This window comes from Poromitra crassiceps (assembly GCF_964638095.1).
Source record: "Poromitra crassiceps genome assembly, chromosome: 5".
Classification (NCBI taxonomy): domain Eukaryota; kingdom Metazoa; phylum Chordata; class Actinopteri; order Beryciformes; family Melamphaidae; genus Poromitra; species Poromitra crassiceps.
The window spans coordinates 38,562,953-38,580,209 of record NC_139642.1 but is presented as its reverse complement, the minus strand read 5'-3'; the positions used below and the strand labels follow the sequence as shown (position 1 = coordinate 38,580,209).

General features: G+C 46.4%; 1 protein-coding gene across 1 annotated transcript; it reads left to right on the top strand.

The window, feature by feature from the left end:
* Positions 1-408: 408 nt before the first annotated feature.
* On the top strand, positions 409-16,401 carry tgfb1a (transforming growth factor, beta 1a). Its single transcript, XM_083637258.1, has 6 exons — positions 409-779; positions 11,194-11,460; positions 12,186-12,417; positions 13,546-13,696; positions 14,903-15,013; positions 15,126-16,401. The coding sequence occupies exons 1-6, from the start codon at positions 443-445 to the stop codon at positions 15,171-15,173; spliced, it is 1,146 nt and encodes a 381-aa protein (XP_083493384.1). The 5' UTR covers positions 409-442; the 3' UTR covers positions 15,174-16,401.
* Positions 16,402-17,257: the final 856 nt, after the last annotated feature.

The window sequence follows — 17,257 nt, the reverse complement described above, 5'->3', positions numbered from 1 at the left end:
TGTCTGTGTGTGCATGTTCTCTGGGGTATTTGCATTTGACAGCTCCGTTCTGGGCTCGCTTCAGCGTCTGGGACGTCATTGTGTTACCTGCGGCTGAGTCAGAGGCTGGCTCATCACTCCATCTGTCTGCCTGCTGGGATTCTCCCCTCCTGCTTCTACGCTAAGAAGGCAGAGGTGTTAGGTGCTTTTCGCAGCAGCAGCGGCGACAGCAGCGGCACCGGCAGACTCTCGGAGCGACCGAACCTCCGGGACTCTCCACACTGCTGTAATTGTTCTGCCGTCCCGTAAACACGTTGCGTCAGTCGCACCTCTCCACGGCGTGATTCACTGTTCCCTAAGCATCCCGGGTCGGAGGCGGGCGGGCGGGGAGGGAAGGGGTCAGGGGAGACTCGCTTGAGAAATCGAGTGCAGAAGAGCGGCAGAAGGCATTCAGGTCGGCGACATGAGGCTGGCGTGCTTGGCGATGCTGGCTGCGTGCGTGGTGGTCGGCAGCGTGAGCACCATGTCTACGTGTAAGACGGTGGACTTGGAGCTGGTGAAGAAGAAGCGAATCGAGGCCATCAGGGGGCAGATCCTCAGCAAGCTGCGGCTGCCCAAGGAGCCGGAGCCAGAGCAGGCCGGAGAGGGGGAGAAGATCCCCGTCAGCCTGCTGTCCCTCTACAACAGCACTGAGGAGATGCTGAATGAGCAGCAAGCACAGCATCAGCCCGCTTCCACACAGCAGGAGCAGGAGGAGTACTTCGGCAAGGAGCCCATCAAGTTCACAATGAAGGAAGGTGGTGAGTACCAAATAGCTCAGGACTAATCACTCATAAAAACATATGCATCGGTCCTAGAGGTCTGCAGCCCGGCCCAGGCCCGAGACAACCAAGCCCTACCCGATCCGTGCCCTAAATTGTTTACTTAAAAACCAGGCCCTACACGGCCAATTATACCCAACATCGGGTCTCAGGCCCGCCGGGTAGCAGACCTCTAATCGGTGGACATGGGCTTGGGCCCACGTAGTCAAGAATGGAGGCAACTGCTGATGGTTTAACTACTGTACTAAGACTGTGACTTGATGATTTATCACCCCACATTTCCAATGTATGTTAAGGCTCACTGCTCAAGGGCCACACACAGCATATTGCACACACACGCAATCCTGGAGTCGTTTCCATTTTAAAATAAATCAAACTGTTTTCCACAAGGAAAAACCTGGTGATGGTTCAGTCCTTGTATTCACAGTTGCCGGAAGTCCACCGGTGATGCAAAACAGTGTCACTACGACATTGACTGATTGCTCCTGAAAGCATTATGTTGGTGATAAATCAGTGCAGCACACTAACTTTCTTGTCCACTGGCCACCCACAAACAACCACACAATTCACCAGCCTGCTATTTCAGCAGCCAGCTCGCTTTTTAGAATAGAACAAGGCCTCCTAATGGAGGGCAATCAAAGGAGTGCTACTTGGCAACAGAAAATGGTAGAAAGTAATCAACAGGTGCTTTTCTGAATGGGAACAAGAATGTATTCCAAACCAAAGAGGGTGCAAACTCATAAGTACCTCTTTATGACGGTTGGTTACCTTGTAGGGGAGACCGACTTACCGGCTACAGACAAAATTAACCAGCATTTGCCCAATGGCTGGAGTCAACTCCAATTCCTGACACAAATTCACTCAACATGTGAAAGCCCTTCTGATCTCCACCCAACATCTTCAGGCAGCTGAGAGGCTCACAGATCACAGGCGTAAGACGTTACTGCACTCTGTGTTGCATCTGTTCTGATGCTCTGCGTTGCTCTCATGGTATCCATGGCATTTTTACTGCTCCACTGTTTGTTTGGCCAGCTTGCATTTGTTGTTTGTTTAGCCAAGTGCTCTTTGGCTGCAATTGCGCAATGACTCCCAACAAGCTATTATGATCAACATATTTTTGGGGTTTTGTTTCTTTGCTCCATTGTTCTGTACAGGCCCATAGTATTCTGCTCACTCTTTCAGGCATGCTCACTATCACTCCCTCCTGTTCTGTACAGGCCCACAGTATTCTGCTCACTCTTCTAGGCATCCTCACTATCACTCCCTCCTGTTCTGTACAGGCCCACAGTATTCTGCTCACTCTTCTAGGCATCCTCACTATCTCTCCCTCCTGTTCTGTACAGGCCCACAGTATTCTGCTCACTCTTTCAGGCATCCTCACTATCTCTCCCTCCTGTTCTGTACAGGCCCACAGTATTCTGCTCACTCTTCTAGGCACCCTCACTATCACTCCCTCCTGTTCTGTACAGGCCCACAGTATTCTGCTCACTCTTCTAGGCACCCTCACTATCACTCCCTCCTGTTCTGTACAGGCCCACAGTATTCTGCTCACTCTTCTAGGCATCCTCACTATCACTCCCTCCTGTTCTGTACAGGCCCACAGTATTCTGCTCACTCTTCTAGGCATCCTCACTATCTCTCCCTCCTGTTCTGTACAGGCCCACAGTATTCTGCTCACTCTTCTAGGCACCCTCACTATCACTCCCTCCTGTTCTGTACAGGCCCACAGTATTCTGCTCACTCTTCTAGGCACCCTCACTATCACTCCCTCCTGTTCTGTACAGGCCCACAGTATTCTGCTCACTCTTCTAGGCACCCTCACTATCACTCCCTCCTGTTCTGTACAGGCCCACAGTATTCTGCTCACTCTTCTAGGCATCCTCACTATCACTCCCTCCTGTTCTGTACAGGCCCATAGTATTCTGCTCACTCTTCTAGGCATCCTCACTATCTCTCCCTCCTGTTCTGTACAGGCCCACAGTATTCTGCTCACTCTTCTAGGCATCATCACTATCACTCCCTCCTGTTCTGTACAGGCCCACAGTATTCTGCTCACTCTTCTAGGCATCCTCACTATCACTCCCTCCTGTTCTGTACAGGCCCACAGTATTCTCACTCTTTCAGGCATCCTCACTATCACTCCCTCCTGTTCTGTACAGGCCCACAGTATTCTCACTCTTTCAGGCATCCTCACTATCACTCCCTCCTGTTCTGTACAGGTCCATAGTATTCTGCTCACTCTTTCAGGCATGCTCACTATCACTCCCTCCTGTTCTGTACAGGTGCGCAGTATTCTGCTCACTCTTTCATGCATCCTCACTATCACTCCCTCCTGTTCTGTACAGGCCCACAGTATTCTGCTCACTCTTTCAGGCATCCTCACTATCACTCCCTCCTGTTCTGTACAGGTCCATAGTATTCTGCTCACTCTTTCAGGCATCCTCACTATCACTCCCTCCTGTTCTGTACAGGCCCATAGTATTCTGCTCACTCTTTCAGGCATCCTCACTATCACTCCCTCCTGTTCTGTACAGGTCCATAGTATTCTGCTCACTCTTTCAGGCATCCTCACTATCACTCCCTCCTGTTCTGTACAGGCCCATAGTATTCTGCTCACTCTTTCAGGCATCCTCACTATCACTCCCTCCTGTTCTGTACATGTCCATAGTATTCTGCTCACTCTTTCAGGCATGCTCACTATCTCTCTCTCCTGTTCTGTACAGGCCCATAGTATTCTGCTCACTCTTTCAGGCATCCTCACTATCACTCCCTCCTGTTCTGTACAGGTCCATAGTATTCTGCTCACTCTTTCAGGCACCCTCACTATCACTCCCTCCTCACTATCACTCCCTCCTGTTCTGTACAGGTCCATAGCATTCTGCTCACTCTTTCAGGCATCCTCACTATCACTCCCTCCTGTTCTGTACAGGTCCATAGTATTCTGCTCACTCTTTCAGGCATGCTCACTATCACTCCCTCCTGTTCTGTACAGGCCCATAGTATTCTGCTCACTCTTTCATGCATCCTCACTATCACTCCCTCCTGTTCTGTACAGGCCCATAGTATTCTGCTCACTCTTTCAGGCATGCTCACTATCACTCCCTCCTGTTCTGTACAGGCCCATAGCATTCTGCTCACTCTTTCAGGCATGCTCACTATCACTCCCTCCTGTTCTGTACAGGTCCATAGTATTCTGCTCACTCTTTCAGGCATCCTCACTATCTCTCCCTCCTTGTATCCACCACTTCAAAGGAAAGACTTGAGTGGATGGACCGTGTTCAGGAGCCTGCACACAAAGAGAGAACAAAGAAACCTGCTTATGTTCTGCTTAGATGGGAGCCAAAGAACAGGAGGGAATGGAGAGAATATGGGATAAGAGAAGACATGCAGTGCACTCCTTCACCCTCACCCTGTCTCATTCCCTCATCCCCCCCCCCCTTCTGTCCTTGGGGATTGGGGCTTTCCTGTAACTTGAGTATTGGGTTCTCCCTGCATTACCCTGACACTTGTTCTCCCTCATATCTCTTTCTTTTTCTCTGACCACATTCTGTCTCTCTCTCTGTTTCTCTGTGGGTCTCTGTCCAACGCTCTCTGTCTCTGTGGGTCTCTGTCCAACACTCTCTGTCTCTGTGGGTCTCTGTCCAACACTCTCTGTCTCTGTGGGTCTCTGTCCAACACTCTCTGTCTCTGTGGGTCTCTGTCCAACACTCTCTGTCTCTGTGGGTCTCTGTCCAACACTCTCTGTCTCTGTGGGTCTCTGTCCAACACTCTCTGTCTCTGTGGGTCTCTGTCCAACACTCTCTGTCTCTGTGGGTCTCTGTCCAACACTCTCTGTCTCTGTGGGTCTCTGTCCAACACTCTCTGTCTCTGTGGGTCTCTGTCCAACACTCTCTGTCTCTGTGGGTCTCTGTCCAACACTCTCTGTCTCTGTGGGTCTCTGTCCAACGCTCTCTCTGTTTCTCTGTGGGTCTCTGTCCAACACTCTCTGTCTCTGTGGGTCTCTGTCCAACGCTCTCTGTCTCTGTGGGTCTCTGTCCAATGCTCTCTGTCTCTGTGGGTCTCTGTCCAACACTCTCTCTCTGTTTCTCTGTGGGTCTCTGTCCAACGCTCTCTCTGTTTCTCTGTGGGTCTCTGACTGTCCAACGCTCTCTGTCTCTGTGGGTCTCTGTCCAACACTCTCTGTCTCTGTGGGTCTCTGTCCAACGCTCTCTGTCTCTGTGGGTCTCTGTCCAACACTCTCTCTCTGTTTCTCTGTGGGTCTCTGTCCAACGCTCTCTCTGTTTCTCTGTGGGTCTCTGTCCAACGCTCTCTGTCTCTGTGGGTCTCTGTCCAACACTCTCTCTCTGTTTCTCTGTGGGTCTCTGTCCAACGCTCTCTCTGTTTCTCTGTGGGTCTCTGTCCAACACTCTCTGTCTCTGTGGGTCTCTGTCCAACGCTCTCTCTGTTTCTCTGTGGGTCTCTGTCCAACACTCTCTGTCTCTGTGGGTCTCTGTCCAATGCTCTCTCTGTTTCTCTGTGGGTCTCTGTCCAACGCTCTCTGTCTCTGTGGGTCTCTGTCCAACACTCTCTGTCTCTGTGGGTCTCTGTCCAACGCTCTCTCTGTTTCTCTGTGGGTCTCTGTCCAACGCTCTCTCTGTTTCTCTGTGGGTCTCTGTCCAACGCTCTCTCTCTGTGGGTCTCTGTCCAATGCTCTCTGTCTCTGTGGGTCTCTGTCCAACACTCTCTGTCTCTGTGGGTCTCTGTCCAACGCTCTCTCTGTTTCTCTGTGGGTCTCTGTCCAACGCTCTCTCTCTGCGGGTCTCTGTCCAACTCTTTCTCTCTCGTCCCTCTCGCTCTTCCCTGGCTGTCTCTGTCTCTCTCTTCCCGCTCTGTCTTTCTCTCTCCCCCCCCTCTCTCTCTCCCCCCCCCTCTCTCTCCCCTCCCTCTCCCTCTCTCTCTCTCTCTGGTGAGCTTCCTGAGCTTATTATCACTGTGTGTGCAGTGTGTTTGTGACAGGGCAGCTTGGCAGGAAGGAAGGCAGGCTGATAGCCACTGAGATGGTGAGTGACTCAGGTCCGGTGCAAGCGGTGCCCATGGGGAGCCTGTGTTTCCTACTTGTGTGGAAGGCCAGAGAACACCGTCCACTGCCTTAACCCTCAGCCTGGCTCTTTAAAGCAACACTTCACACAAACATTTAAAATATGTCATCATCCACTCACCCTGATACCAGTCGATCAACACATGCATTTATCCATTATAACACACAGGGAGGTTGCCAGCACAACTCCAAAGAAAGCTAGTCACCATTGACTTCAGTTGGACCATACCGAAGTCACCGGTGACTGTTATATGACACATTTCACCTGTGTTTCCACTGACATAAGGTTGACTAGATGATATCATTTTCATTTTGGGGCGAACTGTTCCTTTAAAACACACTCATCTCCCACACGCATGGAAAGGGGGAACACCAAGTGTATGAGTGTACGTGTGTGTGTGTGTGTGTGTGTGTGTGTGTGTGTGTGTGTGTGTGTGTCTGTGTGTGTGTGTGTGTGTATGTGTGTGTGTGTGTGTGTGTGTGTGTGTGTGTGTGTGTGTGTGTGTGTGTGTGTGTACGTGTGTACGTGTGTACGTGTGTGTGGGTGTGGGTGTGTGTGTGTGTGTGTGTGTGTGTGTGTGTGTATGTGTGTAGTACGTGTGTGTGTACGTGTATGTGTACGTGTGTGTGTGTACGTGTCTGTGTGTGCATGTGTGTGTGTGTAGCCCAATGTGTACACAAGGCAGGAAAGAAAAATGTTTTGCAATTATTTAAAAAAAATGTGGGAGGCAGCCAGAGTCCTGCTCTTCACTGAGAAAGACTGAAGAGCTCTGTTTGAACAAAGTCATTAAAACAGAATGTGAAAGACTGAAGAGCTCTGTTTGAACAAAGTCATTAAAACAGAATGTGAAAGACTGAAGAGCTCTGTTTGAACAAAGTCATTAAAACAGAATGTGAAAGACTGAAGAGCTCTGTTTGAACAAAGTCTCAGAACAGAATGTGATGGCTTCTGTTTTCATTAGAATTCATCAGCAGCGTCATTTGAGATTGTGGTTCCTTTTTATTGGACGACTCACACTTTCCTGATAAGCCTACAGGGATGCATATTTGTGTGCACAGCATTTTATAACTTCATAGTTTTAGCCTCCATTATCGCAATTGTGCTGTGGATGAGGCCAAATTCCTCCAGCCAGTTAACATGGGATCGGTCCAAAAGTAATTCAGCATTTGTACAGAGGGAACTATTTTCTCCTCTTGAATCGAGCCAGTGGAGGAGATAACGGGAGGTCCGTGCCTCTGTGCAGCATCGGTTATGATTTTATTTTCTTGCAGATTAGAGTAGTTCACCCAAAAATGAAAATGATATCATGATCATCTACTCATCCTCATACCAAATGAAACACAGATGAAATGTGTTAGTCCATATACCACACAAAGAGGTTGCCAGCACAACTTTGTTGCAGCCTTCTCCAAAACAACTGAAGTTGATGGCGACCTGTTCTTATGAGTTGCAAAACAAAAACAGGCAAACAATCACAGTGTGAATAGAAAGACCTATACAGTACACCATTATTTGTTGCAGATCAATCAGTTATAGTTATAGGTCTTTTTGGAACTCTGAAGAACTGACCCCCACTGACTTTAGTTGTTTTGGTTTAGGCTACTATGGAGTTGTGCTGGCCGCCTCCATGCATGTTAGAGTATATGGACAATCATCACCTGTGTTACTTTCAACTGGCATGAGGGTGAGTAGATGATCGAATTGTCATTTTTGGGTGAAGTATTCCTTTAATGAACCCTGCTGCCACCATGCTACGATGTGGCAGAGAGGTGATGGGGTCGGAGGCTGTGAGATGCAGGGTGAGGTGGGGAAAAGGAGTGGGCCGCCGCGGGAGGGTGGAGCCGAGCGTACGGAGGAGGCAGGTATTTAGCCTGTTGCTGGAATCTGGTTCCTCCCACTGGTAATTACAGAGCTGTCTCCCTACCTGTCACAACAGCTGTCCCCGGCTTACCTGGGGATAGGCCCTGATTCAACACACAAATCCCCCCACACCCATAGCACGCAGGGTTATAGGGTGCTATCTTCCCCCCACTATCTTGAAGGCCTGTTTTCAGCCACACTCAGCCGAGCGTGCAGAAGATGTTTCACACTTTGTACCCTGAAGTGCTGTATTTTGATCACACGAGCTGCTAAAGCATCTGCCTGCAGGAACACTGCCCTGCTGTGTTAATTGGAAAGTAGAAGTGATGATAAAAGCACCGTAATGACTGCACAGCAACCAATACGACTCTGGGGGAAGTGACTTAATTTCCTGTTTCGTAAACACTTCTCTAACCCTTAACACATTTACCTTTGTTTGCTCTAGCTCGCCCGAGCCGCGGACTTTTCCGAGCTTGGTGTTGCGCGGTACATCACTGCCAGGCCCCGGCAATCCATATAGGCTACTTTGACACTCACTGTACACTATACACACTCTCTATATTTCCATTCATGCACCTTCAACCAAACATTTCATGTCTGCTCTCTGGGCGGGTCCAGCAAAATGTCATCTCATTTCCCTTTACACTCCACACCAGCTCTTTTCAGTTTCAGTTTGGTGTTATTATAAGGAGTGAAACGCGGGCCGTGGATGGCGATGTTAGTAAATGATTCACAGGCAGTCATGACGTATCTGGAGGAGCCTGGTACGGCCCGGACGGAGCAGGTACTCAGTAGAAGCATGTGAGGCCTGGTTCTGGCCCGGCTGCTGTCAGAGAGTAATTACCGGAGCAGAGGCGAGGATCCCAGCTTTGGCAGGCTGGGGCAGAGTAGGAGGTTTGGGCTCGGGCCAGACCCCAGGCTCCATTGGTACACACACACACATCTCCAGTTTCCCTGCCAACCCCCTCCACACACACACACACACACACACACACACACACACACACACACACACACACACACACACACACACACACACCTCCCTGTCATACTCCTAAAACTATTCACATGTCTGTGTCTTATACTTGTACCAGTGCATTCTTCTTCTTTTTTGCATTTTTCTTGTCTCTTGTTACACCGCCCCCCACCTCCCACCCCCAGTAAGCGCCTCTCACTCTCTCTTTCTATATGATGCGTCATTCTTTATCTGCCTGGCTGCTCTTATCGCTGCATGTCTCTGTGGGACTTCATCCTTGGTAATGGAACGCTGCTAAATTTACGGCGTTCAAGTCGTCAATAGCTTGGCTCTGTTTTCTCTCCTCCTGTCATGTTATGAGCAGCCTCGACAATAAATGTTGAAAATATGGGCAGTAATACAGTAACACAACAAAACATTCTCTCTGCTGAACTTTACAACAGCTGGAATGGATGTTTGGCTTCAGTTAAGGTAATTGTGCAACACTTTATGGGCGTACTCCAGTCTCTGATATATGTGTGGATTAAGCAATGAAACAATATTGTAATTGCACAATAATGTTTTCTAAGTAGTAATGGACATTGTAATACATCGTATGTTCCATGGTGCAACAACACACTTTATGCACAAAGTATATTGTGCTAAAATAAGGACTTATAAAAGAGTTCCAGTACTTGAATAATGAATATTTAACACCCACCTAGTCAAAATGCCACAACCTGAGCATGCAACAATGCATGTTCAGATATGTAGGCATGAGTCCTAGTTAGTAGTTAGGTTAGTAGTTATTATCAGTAGCTACTAGCAGAAGTTTGTACTAAGTTTGTTCACATTGTTCATTCCAAGTTCATTACTTATTATAGAGATTATATTTCATGTAACTTTTTCTTTGTTTAATACACATGCATGAGGCCAATGTAAAGTGATATCAGTAATTGCAAATAAATAACCCTACATCGTCTGTACCATTTAGGAGTCGGACCCTATGTATTATTTGATACCTATTTAAGATTGTACAATATAGAAAAGCTGTATAATAAAATATATAGTCAGCCAGTTGCTGGTTATATGTATTATTTTCAGTCAGGAAGCTACTTTTATGCTTTTGAGCACACTGAATTTGCTCTGAGGCTGAGGTTTAAAATAAAAGGATCAGGACCAGAATCAGAACAACTTAGTCTTAGATTCTCCTCGAATTGTTCCCATTAGTTCAGAAGTGATCCTCTCTTGTGCCCAGAGATAATAAAGTAAGTTAAGTTAAGTTAAGTTAAGTTAAGTTAAGTTATCCTTTATTTATCCCCTTGGGGAAATTCATCCTCTGCATTTGACCCATCCTCTACTAGGAACCTTCCTAGAACTAGGAGCAGTGGGCAGCCACTGTGCAGCGCCCGGGGACCAACTCCAGTTCTTTTGCCAGTACCTTGGTCAGGGGCACTGACAGGAGTATTAACCCTAACATACATGTCTTTCTTGATGGTGGGAGGAAACCGGAGCACCCGGAGAAAACCCACACGGACACGGGGAGAACATGCAAACTCCACACAGAAAGGACCTGGGACGGACCGGGGTTCGAACCCGGGACCTTCTTGCTGTGAGGCAACAGTGTTAACCACTGAGCCACCGTGCCGTCCAGATAGATACTAGGTCCATGCTCTAAGTAGATACAGGCACACATGTTTCACATTGTGCTTTTCAGATTATCCCTTCACAAATGCATCTATTCTGTATACTGTTACCGTCTGGCTGAAGGTTCAAACGTATTCTGTGTAATACATGCCAAAAATCAATTATCCCATCCAGCATCAACTTTCTAAACAGGACTCATAACCAATGTACATGTCATGTCTTGAATGTCCGTGTCTTGATCCGTGTCATGTTGTATACATACAGTATGTGTATGCCAATGCCTCCTACCGCAAAAACAATTCCGTGTGGCATAATAAAGTATTCTGTTCTATTCACAGAAATAAATCTGCATGTTTAAGGTTCACTTATTCAGAACTTGTAATTTAATACACAGAAAAGGCATGATTGGCATGAGACCATGATCAGCTGACAGTTTTACAAATGATGCAGAAGATGTGAAAATATATATATTTTTTAAATCTGTAAGTCTTCCCTTCCTTCTCTTGTCTCTATTTCTGATATGAGACATGTGGCAGTGAGGGAGAAGAGGAAAGTAGGAATATTAAAATGAGACAGATTACTTTTGGACATTAAGTGAGCCTTGGAAGTTGAAGGAATGTATAGACTTGACATTGAACTGACAGAGATGAGAAGATTGACAATGAGCGCAAACATACAATTTTACACATTTCTCTCTTCCTGCATATTGTGCTCTGCTTACTATCCAGAACCTCAGTCATCCTCTGGGTTGAGCCTCATTCGTCAATTTCCTTTCTTGACTGAACTCCAAAATAGTTGCCTGAAAAAGTTCCAAATCTCAAAATAAATCTTTGCCCATTTTTCTGTAATGCAGGTAACAGCACCAAGCAGTATCATCAGATGCTGTTCAACATCACGGATATGCGGGCGAAAGTGGGGGACTACCACCTGCTGACCAGTGCTGAGCTGCGGATGGTCATCAAGGCCCCGGCGATAGCCACGGAGCAGCGGGTGGAGCTGTACGAGGGCCTGGGCAGCTCGTCCCGCTACCTCGCCTCCCGCTTCATCACCAACGAGTGGAGAGACAAAACGCTGTCCTTCGATGTGACAGAGACCCTGCAGAACTGGATCAAAGGGACCGGTGAGTTACTCTCATCTTCTGACCTAACAAGGATCATCTTACAGAAGATCTGATGGCTATTTTCAATATCTATTTTGTTATATTAAATATTCGATCTATCTATCTATCTATCTATCTATCTATCTATCTATCTATCTATCTATTACAATGCATTAGTACCAGTATAGCATATTTATGGCATAGAATATACAAATACAGTACTAAACTATAGTCTAGCCTAGCCTAGTCTAGTCTCCTCTAGTCTAGTCTAGTATAGTATAGTACTGTACACGTACAGTACTGTACAGTAGTATACTATAGTATAGAATGGCTTAGCATAGCATAACATAGCATAGTGTATGGAATAGTCCTACAGCCTAGTAGCATAATATATAATTGTATACTAGTATTAGTATTCTATACTGCATTGATAGTATTACACTATTGTATACAGGGGGTGGAAAAAATAAGAGAAACACCACATGAAAACAGGACTTTTATTTTTGAAATAAGTAAGTCAACAAAGGCAGCTACACAGGCAAGTCATATTAAATAGACTGCCAATTAGCACCACTCTTATACAAAACACAATGTTTTTTTTTACATTATCTAGTATTGCTGTGACCTGTAGAAGCTGTATGACATGCTCATGTGCAATGTCATGTGCAACCTCCAAACAAATACTCACGTGGATGCAGTCTTACATTACTCACTGTTGTGTTTGTGAATGTGTCTGTGTTGACCAGAGGAAGAGCAGGGTTTCCAGATCAAGCTGTTCTGTGAATGCGGCCTGTCGACTGTGGACAGTCAGTTCAGTTTCAGCATCTCTGGGCTGCAGCCTGGGCGGGGAGACACAGAGGCCCTGTCTAAGAAAGCCCAGAAGCCCTACATCCTGACCATGTCCATCCCTCAGAACAACAGCAGCCATCTCACCTCGCGCAAGAAACGCTCCACGGGAACAGAGGAGGCCTGCACAGAGTAAGCACTCCTTTATTATCTCACGTTTCATTTCATGGAGACTTTTTAAAGCTGCACTAGCCAAGTTTGCACATTGGCAGCTCCAAAAGGCAGCAAGCAACTGTCTGAATTTTTTTAAATTTCAATACAGAGAAATCATGTAAAAACCCAGACACACCAAGCCGATAACCGGCGGTCGGCAATGTCTGGGCTGTCGGTGAGCATCTGTGGCCCTAGTCTTTGCTGTGTGGCCTCATCGGCAGCTTTTTTGGCTGATTGGACATGTAATCATCGTCGGGCCATCGGTGAGAGAAATAACTCTGATTGGCTGGTCAACTGGTTAAGTGAGGCAGTGCACAAGAAGAGAGGTCACAAAACTTTCTAATCTTTCTCATTTACATCATCTGATCATTCCAATACACAAATATTTACGACATGGCCTTCGGGAAAGCCACTTGAGCCTGTCGCCCAGTGTCGCTGTATGTATCATCACACATCATCCTGATTTGTTTTCTTTTCTTTCTTCTTACTTTTTCTATTCCTTTCTTCTTCCACAAGCAAAAGACCAGGCAAGGGCTGGCACTGCCAGTGCCATTTGTAACTTTTTATCAAACATATTCTCGATTAGAAGTAGCGAGAGTGTTGTGAAAATAGTAGGCAAACGCTGCTTTGTTTCATGTATCTGGTTTGTATATCCGCAGTAGGTCTCACACAGGTGCAGAACATACGTGCTAGTTGACCGTCGGCTGAGTCTTTAAAGTACAACTTTTTGGCCCCGACACGGGCGCCGTGGGGCGACGCAACAGTCGGGCGTTGTTGCCTAGTTCTTAGTTCTGCACACCAACTCTACTGTTTAGGAGACAGTTTAGATTTCACTGTCTTGCAGCGACACTTTGTGAGATTTAGGCTAAGATTAGTGTATTTTTACATAAGCATCCTGCCTAATGCAGCTTTATATCCCAGATTTAAAACCTACATGCATATCTCTAAGTTATGAAGAGTAAAACAAAGTCTGACTTATTTCCATTGTGATCACTGGTCTTAATAATGTATTTGCTGCAACATTGGCTATGCGCTGAAAGATTTCTTTGGCATTTCACTCCTCAAAACATCCAGTTAAAGCACACTTTCCCCTTTTCTCCCATGCAGCAGCACAGAGAGTTGCTGCGTACGGAAGCTGTACATCGACTTCAGGAAAGATCTGGGCTGGAAGTGGATACACAAACCAAAGGGTTACCATGCCAACTACTGCATGGGGTCCTGCACCTACATCTGGAATGCTGAAAACAAATATTCCCAGGTACAGTGCCACGCCTCTCTGTGGTGCACAGCCCTCATCTTGATACATGGTTGAATCAATCAATCAATCAATCAATCAATCAATCAATCAATCAATCAATCAATCAATTTATTTGTAAAGGGACAATGTACATTTATCAACATTTAGCAATGTACCCGAGTTAGCCAGAAGGCAAATTTTCATCGGGAGTCCCTTTGCCCGGTGTAGATCGGCATCCTAGGATAATAAAACCAGCAATAGTTAACATCATACATGTAGTTGAGAAAAAAAGAAGGGAAAGCACATACGATACAGGTAAAACAGGATAAAAGCATAATAAGTATGGTGATTTGGCCAGTTGGACAGCTGTGCAACTAGAAATTTGTTCCATTTACAAAATGGCTGTTTTGACCTGCTCCCCTGTGCTGTGTCCTCCCTTCTTTTATTATACTGTTTATTCATTGAATGATGGTCCATTACAGTAGTTACTTCTCAAAGAATGAGAACGTGTCCTCTTTTAGTTGGTTCTTGGGGTTCAACCAATATCGCATCAGCATAATTGCAAATTTTTTGCTAGTATCTTTAAATTTGACCATTTCCATGGCAAAATGTACAAGTATTTAAAAAGAAATCTCATATTCTTTATTCTTGGCAGGGTGGAAAAGCCATTTAGACCTTGAGACTCTAAAACTCTCCTCTGCACCTATTCAGTAGTAGCGGAAACTATAACAAATAAAAAATAAACGTGCAAAGAAAATAACACTCAGTTGCAGGTGTTCTCGAGACTGTCACTGAATAGCCGATATTTGATATTTAATAAAAGTCAAATATCCTCCTTGTTTATTGATCAACTGATTCATGCCCCTACTAGGTGGCACTGTTAGAGCACGGTGCAAGTCAACAGGACCCATGTCATGACCTGGATCCCCTTTCTCTCTCTCTCTTTCTCGTAGCCAACAGACATGTTAGCCCTCTGCAATTTAGCCCCTGCCTGTTACAATTGGCAGAAGTCATGCCGGTGATGAAATTCGAAGTTCTGAGTTCCCTGTATTTGCCTCCCCCACAGGGTCTAGTATCTAGTACAGAAGGAATTCAGTGTTGTTGGTCGTTCCTGTAGTTGACTCTCTCTCTCTCTCTCTCTCTCCACTCTCTCTCTCCACTCTCTCTCTCTCTCTCTCTCTCTCCTCTCTCTCTCTCTCTCTCTCTCTCTCCAATAATCATTTACAGATCTTGGCCCTGTACAAGCACCACAACCCAGGAGCCTCTGCTCAGCCCTGCTGCGTGCCCCAGACCTTGGAGCCGCTGCCAATCCTCTACTATGTGGGCAGGCAACACAAGGTAGCTACACCACAGCAGAGTCATATTCATATTGAGGTGAAGTGTTTACGGGACATTCTGTGTGACGGCAGCAGTTAGGGACGGTTGAAACGGTTGATCTTTCTGCTTTCAGGTGGAGCAGTTGTCCAACATGATCGTGAAGTCCTGCAAGTGTAGCTAAGGATACAACGTGGCCTACGACTCTCTGGGGCTCCTGTCCCCTCCCCTCAAACATATTATGGACATATACAGGCATGGAAGAAGTCGCGTCTGAGCCCACAGAGAGGAGCGTGTGAGAGAGATCAGAAGAGAGCAATGTAGGAGAGGAAACAAGCATCAGTATCTTCATGGTCCAGCCCTGACATCCCTTCCTCCTGCAAGCCCTGCCCTTATCTGGGTTTCCATGTTGCCATGAAGCCCACCAGAACATGGACTTCTTTTTATAGATATATAGATGATATTTTCTATGTGTACTGTATATATACTTTTTTTTCTAGTGTTAGCCAGGAAATGTCTGTCTTGAAATGAATTAATTTATTTGTTATAGGACAGATCTGTAAAGAAGTGTAAAACTGTTTTCTTATGAACAAACAAAAAGGATGCCAAAGGACAGGAGGGACCAAACTGACAGTCGTTCAGGACATTTTTTGTTTCTCACATCGTCTTCCTCAAGAGGTCATGCTCAAAGGTGCTGATGATGCGCAGGTCTGGGAAAAGGTCGTTGGTGGGGTTTTCCTGGTTGGACCAGGTGTTTTCTGGATGAGCTCTGCCATAAAGGACAGCAGACGGCCACGCCGCCAGCAGGGGAAACTCCCACAGACTGAGAGCCTGCTGTCGCTGGCCAACCGTGCTACCGTAGCTCCATGTTTCCCCTGAACCGTTCATCAGTTGACATGCATTCTGTTGACTTTTGTTTCCCCCATCTGATGTCTACAATGTTCTGTCCGTGAATGTCAGCTGAGCTTATCCTTATGAAGTCTCCCATGCTGTCAAAGCCATGATGAGTAATATCAGCGGTTGTAAGAGTGGTGACACCATGTTTATCTCCCCCCTGGGTTGACAGCCAGCTTGTTGTCTTTAGAGGGCTAGGGTTAGGGGATGTGGTTGTGGTGTTGGTTTTAGGGGAGTACCATTCAGACTCTGTGCACACATTTGCTGGTTTGTATTGCCTCAGTAAATTAGTGACAATTTATTGCCTTTTATCTAAGGGCACATTTTTACCTTTGTCTGTAGTGTGATGCTCTCTTTGCACAATTCAGCTCTCTCTAAGGAGTTAATTCAGCTTCTATGATTTCAACTTTACCAATAAAGCAACAAGTACCCCCCCCCCCCCCCCGGAATACCATATTGCACTTATTTTAGAAAATTCTCCTTCTCTTTGTAAATATTTTAAGAACTTGAAATAAACATTGATGTTAAATTATCACATGAGTGTGGAAGACTTATTGTGAGTAAAATACAACCACATAGAATGTTTCTACTTGTCTGAGGTGTGTGTGTAGTGTGTGTGTGAGAGAGTGTGTGTGTGTGTGTGTGTGTGTGTGTGTGTGTGTGTGTGTGTGTGTGTGTGTGTGTGCGCACACACACTTGTCTGTGCATCCTTGCATGTGTATGTGTTTTTATTAAGTCAGCTGGAGTCAGCACAGTCTTGTGAAGTTTCATGAACTGGGGTATGTTCCTCCACCATTGCATGCCGGAACCACAAGCTGGACACACCATTTTCATGTGTTCATCACATGAAAAGGTTAGCATAGGGTTAATGTTAGCCAGCTAAAACTGTGGTGAAGGTTTTAGCCATGTTTAAATAAGAGCCGCATGAGTTTGGAACCTAGGCCACCGGAGTTGAAGGCAGATGTACGTACATCTATCCATCACCTCCATGCTCGTTCAATGTCAAACCTCTGCCTGTTTCTCATCATGTCTCCTTCATAATCCTTTGGCGATTATTTATCTCACTTTTCATGTAGGGCCTACTGTTTTTCGCATTCTAAAACATCATACAACTCATTTCATGAAATCTTGTGAGACCAGGTTGTGGAGGCAGTGATGGCGGTCCAGTGTCAGGCGAGTGATCTAGCAGTGGAAAAGCGCGGCGTTTGCCAGGTGTGTGTGGTCTATAGCTGGGCAAACACCGGATAGCTGTTTACTCTGGACGACTCTGGCCCGACTGGAGAAGAGCAGCAAGCCGAGCTGGGTGAGCCACCTCCAGGATTCCCGGACGCACGGTCCCATTCCTGGCACTGCCTCTACCTGTTGGGATGCACT

Bases quoted from the DNA above. Each gene is read 5' to 3' on its own strand.
- tgfb1a (XM_083637258.1), top strand. From the start codon at position 443: ATGAGGCTGGCGTGCTTGGCGATGCTGGCTGCGTGCGTGGTGGTCGGC. The intron at 12,418-13,545 runs GTAAGCACTCCT...TCTCCCATGCAG, and splicing joins ACAGAGGAGGCCTGCACAGA to CAGCACAGAGAGTTGCTGCG. The intron at 13,697-14,902 runs GTACAGTGCCAC...AATCATTTACAG, and splicing joins CTGAAAACAAATATTCCCAG to ATCTTGGCCCTGTACAAGCA.